The following is an 8,585-nucleotide window of genomic DNA, read 5'->3' as shown; positions in this document are numbered from 1 at the left end:
ATAAAAAGGAAAGAGAGTTGTAGCAACAGTACAAAGGAATCAATCATCAAAAAGTGACTAAAACTTTATCCCACAAAAGTCATCACACACTTTTAAAGAAAAAACTCAGTCTATTAGTAAATCTAATTTTTCGTTAAATTAACATTTAGTGGAGTTTTCTTTAGCCTCTACAATAGCTTTAAAAGGTTGAAAATACGTGTAACTAGTTTTTTTTTTGTCAGGTGAAATTCGCGCAGAATATTTTTTTAAAATTTTTACAGAAACTTTTACAACACTCAATTGTAAATTTATGAATATTTCCACAAAATTTATAAAATTTCTGATATGAAGTCCTTCTTTTAAGCATTTTATCACATATTGCACAGTTCAATTGAATACAGTAAACTAATTTGACATATTCATTACTGATTTACCTCTTATGAAGACAAATAATCAAATTTGGTCTATTTTGTTACGACCGCAAGTCATTTTTAAATGATAAAATAAAATATTATGGAGTTAGCAGGCAAAAATTAAAATATAATTTTGCTATTATAGGTTTGATACTAAATTTCTAATAAAGAAATAAAAAATTAAATGAAAAATAATTAAATTAAAGAAGCAATTGACGATAATTTTAATTCTGAGATCCAAAACATTTAAATGTAAGATGACTTTCGTGGGTTAACATTTTTGTTGCTATTTGATTAAAAAATTAACTTTTGCTTTGTTTTTAAAATATTCCGTGCAGTTTTGCTAAGAATAGATTATACATCTTATTATCAAATACCCATTGTGAAATATTCATTTTAATTATTGAATTTTTATTTCCTATTTCAATATAAGTTATAAGTGAGTGAGCACTTTTGGGAGCCACTGTAATTATTAAAAATTATTGATATATAATCACCTGAAACGGTTTTCTTTTCCTTAATGAAAATATATTAAACAATACTTATTCAAGGTTTTATTGGTTCTTCTGATTTTGTCATTTTGTAGGTACATTTTGAGCAACTGCTACTTAAAGTAACAAATTAAATTCAATAAAAACAATTAAAATTATTCAATAAAAACAATATATTCTGCAAGCTAAACATATTATTTTCTCCACGTTTTAATTTTTTAAAAACTAATGTTGTACCAAAACATTAAAAAATAATAAAAAAATATCTTGTAAAAAATTAATTTTTTTTCAAGATATGTTTAAAAAAATGACGTTTTGAATAAGATATTTTATAATACAGACACTTTTCTTGTACACATGCTAAACTTTATAAGAAAAAAGGAAAAAAACACAAAGCTGAAAATTTTAAGATTTTTACCTGGAAAACCTGGAAAAATCAGGGAAATTTTAAATCTGTTTTGAGTGGCCACCCTGTGTATTACTTCATCGTTTTTTCTTCTTTTTAAGATTATTTCCAAATATTATTTTTTTTTTTATTTGGGTTTAACAATAAAAAAACGACTTTTTGTAGTGATTCAGAAAACCGGAAAAATCAGTTATCCGGAATAGCGATGGTCCCGATCGTTCCGGATAATCGGTTCTCTACTGTACTAATGTTATATATAGCAGGAAACACCAATCTTATCATCTAGCTGTGACTTTGCTTCAACTAAATCCACTGCTTCCCAAGGCAATGCTGCTGTTTTTCTTTAACAATTGCAAACTTTGTTACTCATTACTTGCTTTCGTAATCCTAGTTTTTTGAAATATATGTTTTTCTTTGCAAATTTTATATGAACACTTAATCATCCTAATTGTTTGATATTAAATGAAGAATCAGAAAATCATTGTAAAGCATCATTATCTATAATTTCCTTACACTTACCAACACTGCAAATTTATAACATGTGTTCTTGCTTTTATTTGTCTATGCTTAATGAGTAAAATGCATTATGTTTCTGTGCAAAATGAAACTCTTAGGCATCCACGCCTAATTCATTTTTATTTTGTCTCCTGTTAACAATAAATCAAGTATGTTTGTCATGATGTTGGGTATTTTTCATTTTAAAGCTTACGTGATTTTTTCTCTTATAAAAGACGAAAGTTGTGTTTCTATAATGGTTTAAAACCAAATGTATATAAAACTTTTTGAGTGATTTCATGTTGTTCAATAAACATCAGAAGTTTTATGCCACTAAAAATAAATTATTTTAAAAATGAGAGATGCAAAAAAGTTTACCCTTTCAGGTCTTTCATCTCTTACATGCCATAAGTATAACAGGCATGATAGTATAATAGGCACAACCCCCCCCCCTCTTATTAAATTAAATATTAAATGAAAAAAAATACTTGTGGTAGAAATATTCAAAATAATATATTAACTACTTTGTATTTGTATTGTTAAATTCTTGTGACTTCTTTTAATGATTGTAACATAACAATTGAGTATATTATTCTATTTTTGCCTGCACTTAACATAGCCACTTGGTTTTTAGGCTTTATGTAACAATATTTAAATTATAAATTTTATGTCAGGGTGAGCAAAATATTTTACCAAATTTATTAAACTAAATTCTGATTTATTAAACTAAGAAACAAATGTTCAAAGCATAAATTTTGTTTTTACTAATAAAATTATTACTATAAAATGTATCTTTGATTTAAGATCCTGAAGAGTTTAAACCTATGAAAATAAAAGAGTAATAGATTTAATTTCTGAAACACCTTTCCTATGTTTTATTTCAAACAACTAAAGTTCCAAAAAATTTTTTTTTTCCTTTAGTAACTCAACGTAGAAGTTTTATTCATTTCAAGATCTAAAATATGCATTTTCTCGTAATAAACAAATTATTGTTTTATATTCTCCTTTTTAGTACCAGCAAAAGTTTAGTTCGAAAATTTCAATAGTTACTTTTAAAAAATCTCTTCTAGTGAAATTGGAAAACTTTTCTAATTTCAGTATTGAAATGGTATTTAACTGTTGTTATTTATTGTGCTCAGAAATATTATAGTGACATTTGTAAATCAAGCAAATATTTAACTGCTTGATGTCCCTTAATAACCTTTACAAATTGCAGTTTGTTTATAAAGTTTTAAAAAATAAAAATTTAGCTCTGATCATAGATTTAACCACATCATGATTTTTTTATGTTTCAGAGACATTAATATTTGTAGTAATTAAAATTGGGATATTAAAATGAAGGATAGTTTTGGCTACAGGATTATGGAAGATTAGATTGCTTTTTGAAAATCACAGAAAAGTTTAATTTTGCTTTTTTTTTGTCTGTTTTATTATTTCTTAAACTTTTGTTCTCTTTTTTTTCTAAATTTTTCTATTAGTCCTTACTTTGAGAAAATCCTTAATTTGATTAATATTTTAATAATTTTTATAATATTTTTCTATATTTGAAATAAGCTTTTCATCTGCGTCATAATAGAAAATGTAACTTAATTATAAAATTTCAATTGCTTGTTTAATTTTGTGTTTTATTGAATAAAATATTATATTCCTATCTGTGGAAGCTAACATAGCTGTTGGTTGGCGTTATCAAGAAATCAAGAAAACATAATAATAAGAATAATTTAAGAAAATACATCCCTTGAAAATTAAGAAATTCATCATGATTTTTTGATAAGAACCATATATGGTATAAACGCATTTTTTTCTTTCTTTATGTTTTAAGCTTGTAAAATTTGCATTGGTCTTAAATAGTCTATGCTTTATTGGCTATCTATGGTGAATTTTAGGATTAAATTTACCTTTTTCTGACAATATAAAGGAAGAAGGTCAATATAAAGTATTAAGGTAGTAGAAGAAATGTCTTTGTCGAGACTAACATGCAAAAATGCTGATGATAATTTAACAGGCAGTTAAAGTTTAAATATTTTGGTTAAAATGTTTTTTTCTATAATAAGTATTTGTAATTTTTAAACAATTTTGTACTTGTTTTTTCATATTTTTTTTATTTATCATTTTTTTTAATTGAAACCAATGAGTTATGCTAAAAGTTTTAAAATACAAATAAAAACTAATATATGATTTTTGAATTCATAATTTTATTTTGTTTTCTCAGAAAAAACATATTGTTAGTATGACTGTACAAAAGTGACTAAAAAAACTAAATGAAAAAAGCTGTGATTTCTATTTAATTCTAATAAAATATGTAATTTCAAAGACTTTTGTGCTTTGTTGACCAGCTCAACCACAGTAATAAAGTAGTCATTTGTTTGTATCTAGTTTCATAATTTTCAGCTCCAAATTGTCTATTTATGTTACTTTCCATAAATGTTTAAAAATGTATAGTTTGTGTTATCGTTTAATTTGTAATAACATATTCGTGTTCAACTCACATAGTCAGAATAGCAAGTTCATGGACATTTTATTGAAATTTCACTATTATTGAAGGATATCAATAAAGCTTAAAATTTAATTTTCTGTTTGTCAGGATGATGAAGCAGAGCCAGAAAATGGTAAACCTAGAAGTTGGGATGATGAATTTGTGTTGAAAAGACAGTTTTCAGCTCTAATACCTGCTTTTGATCCAAGGCCAGGAAGAACAAATGTTAATCAGATATCCGATTTAGATATCCCAGCTCCAGGTATTTATTTTTAAAACTTTTTTTTTGTATGTAAAATGTACTAGCCTTTTTTTCTTTAAGTATCTAAATTGTCTAAACATTACTATATTTAGAGATATTTATTAAAACCGTAATTTTAGGTAATATCGAATTACAGTACTGTTTACAATTTCATATGTGTAGAAGAATAAGTGTTTTTACAGATTACAGGATGTCAATGCTTGGATCTGATGTCATTTGCAATCTAGTGCTAATCTGAAAGCTTTGTTGCTATAATAAATGCTTAAACCTGAAAAGCTCTTATGATCTTCTCTTCATCAGGCATAGATTTTATTGCAGTTTGATTTTATTACCTTTGGTTACAGATCGTTTTTGCATTGCATTTGACACTATTAAGCTTTACCTTCAATCTATTACTGGATTTCTGAAAAACTAAAATAATTGTTCTGTATTCTTTGAAAAATGTGTGTTATTGTCTAATATTTTGGAAAAGATTATAAAGAAAATATCTGCCCTTAAACTTGACCATATATATTCTTATTGTTTTGTGCAGAAATATTTTTTCTGATTGTTATGTAAAAAATATTCTATCAGTTTTGATAGTGATAAGAATTCTCCAGACCATGTGGCTACAAATAATTTGTTTAAAGGAACAGTTTTGTTAATTTATGTTTGTTTAGATTGAGAAATAATTGTAAAAAATTAGTTCATTAAATTAACTTCTCCATTATTTAGGTTCTGATGTTTTAGAGTTGGATGACATTCAGGTATCATCATTACAACCCAAACTTATATTACAACTAAAGGGGCCTAATATACCAGGTGTAAGTTAATCCTGTCAATTCTTTTCAAAAATTGAGTTAGCCTATTCATTCTAATTTACAATAAAAGGAAAGTGTTTTCACTCTACATTTTTTATCAAACAACTTTATAAAGGAAATCAAAACACTTAACCTTCCAAGTATACCCTTGGGCAAAATTGTATGGAAATTTCTCTATTATACACAATTTTCCCATTGAAAAATATGAGAACTAGTGTTTTTTTTATGTTGGAAAGTTTAAAAAAAGCCAGGACTAATGCCTAATGAGTTCACAAATTTTTCTCTGATAGCCACAGTTATAATCAGTTGGCAAACAGATAAATCTCTGTTTGCCAACTTATATGAGCTTTGTCTATGTTGTGTAAACACATCAATAGGTTAAAAACTATTTATTGTTGATTATTACTTCAAGTATAACTTCTAATTTATTCTTTAAATTTCTTGTGGTTATTGCTGTTCAAATAATTAAGTCATGTATCTTTTATATGTGTCTAAAACACAATTATCTGAACAAAGATCTTACAGTGTTTAGTTGCGCATGCTGACCAGTTTATTACTTTTTTCCTCTTCTGCAATCCAGACTGTTCTGCTCATTATGCATACCCTTCCTTCCTCCATACTCACCCCTTTTCTTCTGTGCACGTCATTCCAAATGCCATGTGAAGTGTGGTCAAATATAATGTCTGAGAATCTGATTGTTACAAAAAGCAATCCAATGCACTGAAGTAATCGTAATCATAGAACAAATAGAGAGTTTATCTCATCTGGCAATCATAAGCTATTCTGAGAGTAAAGAAATATTTATTATCATTTTTAAGTTTACTATTCCAAAGAATTCTTTTTCATCAAAGTTTCTAATAAAGGATAGAAATTTTTTCTTGTATTGAGTGCTGTCCAGATTTCTCTGCGAGTGCTCGTAACTGACGAGAGGACATAGTCGTGCACACGGAGACTAAAAAACATTTAAAAATGTAGAAGGCAATGCAAGTAGCTGGATTGGCTGGATTTAGACCATTGTGTAAAAAAATGTTATTTAAACTACATTTTAAACTAAATGATCTTCGTATAAAAAACAAGCAGATTTTTTTAAAATTCTTTTTTAACTTAATTTTTATTATTTATATAAATACTTATAGCTTGAATAGAACAAGGAGGATTATCATACCTTTTGCAGAATGCTTTTTACCTCATTTATAATTGAACATATGGTACTTAGTGGACCTTTATTTTAGAACATTTTTTTATTTCTAAGGAAAACTTCCTTACTACTTTAAATTTTCCCTTTCATGTTGCAAATTTTGCTGCATGTTAGTTGTATCTATTTTTTATTCTCTAATATTAACAACTATGTAATTCTAAAATCTTTGCTATTGGAACTATGCAGGTGTGCACTCTAGTGTTGTCTTGATGAAGGAAATTTTTTCCTAAATGAGAATATTCATCTTCGGAATGAATCTTAAATAAATCATAAACTTATATAATAGAAAAATCATAAAAGTTAAGTTGAATATCATTAAAATTATAGAAACTAATACAATGTGGGAAAATGAAAATTATGACAACTTAGCACAACAAATAAGTTTTCGAAGTCTTACCGGATATATACTTTATTTCTTTGATTGATTATCAGAGCATGATTTATAGATAACACTGAAATATTTTTCATTGAATTATAAATGAGTAATTGAAATTTCAATGGCCATATTGCCAAACATAAATATTGCTCATCTACCAACATAATGAATAAATCTAAACTGAAACTAAAAAAAGGAAAGAAAAATACCAAAAACAAAATATTTCTTGATTAACAGTACCACTGGCGCCATCTGTTATTGAAATTATAAAAAGAGTCAAAACATCCTGCCACCCAAGGATGTGGAAATGTTATTTTTTTATCAATGGACATACTTTACAGATAGGCCTGGTGGTTTCTCCATGAGCTGTTCTTAATTTATCAACCCTAATAATACCATCGTTTCCAGGAAATACCTGCACAACTCGTGCAAAAGTCCACTTTAATGGAGGTGGGACATTGTCATTTTTGAGAAGAACTAAATCTCCAACATGAAACTCTGAGCCAGAAACAGTCCATTTAGACTTTGCTTGCAGAGTTTGGAGATAATCTTTACTCCATTTGATCCAAAATTGAGCACGGAGTTTTTGAATTAAAGACCATCTAGACTTGAGACACATGGATGGTGATGGGTCTCTCTCAGGCAATGAAAGAAGTGGAGCACCCACAATAAAATGTCCAGGGGTAAGAGCCTCTAGATCACTTATTTCTGATGTTAATGGACATAACGGTCGTGAATTGAGGCAAGCCTCAATTTGACACAAGAGCGTAGCCAGTTCTTTGAAATTCAGTGTAGCTAAGCCGCATACTTTCAGCAGGTGTCTCTTGGTTGATTTAATATTAGACTCCCAGAGTCCGCCAAAATGAGGTGTTGCAGGAGGAATAAAGTGCCAAGAGATTTGAAGATTGCTGGAAAAATCTTGAACTGAATTGTCTCAAACAATTTTGAACAGAGACTTCAAATAGGTACTGGCTCCTTTAAAATTTGTGGCATTATCACTGTATACATCAGATGGCAACCCTCGTCTAGCAATAAATCGACGAAAGGATGCTAGGAAGGTTTCTGTTGACAAATCAGAGACAAGTTCCAAGTGGACAGCCTTCGTAGCAAAACAAATGAAAAGTGCAATGTACGACTTTAAGGTGACTTTAGATCTTGGTAAATTTGGTTTGGTTGAAATTGGACCTGCAAAGTCCAACCCAACACGTTGGAAAGGTTTAGATGGAATAACTCGATCACGAGGCAAATCGGCCATGAGCTGGCTTGAAGAAACAGCATTTACCTTTAAACAAGTTATACAGCCTCTGAGGATCTTTCTTACTGTGTTTCTCCCAGCTGGAAACCAAAATTTTTGCCGAATTAAAGATAAAACTACAGAAATGCCAGAATGTAACGAAAGCTTATGATAATATTCTATAATAAGCGTGACAAAATGATGACTTTTCGGCAAAAGAAAAGGATGTTTAGCCGACAGTGACAGATTTGAATTTTTGAGTCTCCCACCAATTCTTAAGACCTTGTCAGAATCTAGAAAAGGTGAAAGGGTTATTATTTTAGAGTTTCTTGGAACACAGCCTTTATTTTTGATTGACTTAATTTCAGCACTGAATTCCACCCTTTGAATTTCTTTAATAATTGCGATAAGAGCATTATCCAGTTCACAAACTTGAAGGCAACCGTTTATCCGAT

At 28.3% G+C, this 8,585-nt stretch overlaps 1 protein-coding gene across 2 annotated transcripts in view; it reads left to right on the top strand.

Annotated features, from left to right (window-relative positions):
- LOC107453213 (ubiquitin fusion-degradation 4-like) overlaps positions 1 to 8,585 on the top strand; it is a 158,249-nt gene that overhangs the window by 101,523 nt on the left and 48,141 nt on the right. For both annotated transcript variants that reach the window (XM_071187446.1, XM_071187447.1), the window contains 2 exons: positions 4,369 to 4,522; positions 5,237 to 5,325. In XM_071187446.1, the coding sequence (XP_071043547.1) occupies positions 4,369 to 4,522; positions 5,237 to 5,325 (243 nt within the window). The remainder of the gene's footprint in view (positions 1 to 4,368; positions 4,523 to 5,236; positions 5,326 to 8,585) is intronic.

The sequence above is a fragment of the Parasteatoda tepidariorum genome, chromosome X1 (genome assembly GCF_043381705.1).
Source record: "Parasteatoda tepidariorum isolate YZ-2023 chromosome X1, CAS_Ptep_4.0, whole genome shotgun sequence".
Classification (NCBI taxonomy): Eukaryota; Metazoa; Arthropoda; class Arachnida; order Araneae; family Theridiidae; genus Parasteatoda; species Parasteatoda tepidariorum.
The sequence above is the reverse complement of the archived record's forward strand: the minus strand, read 5'-3'. Positions and strand labels throughout refer to the sequence as shown.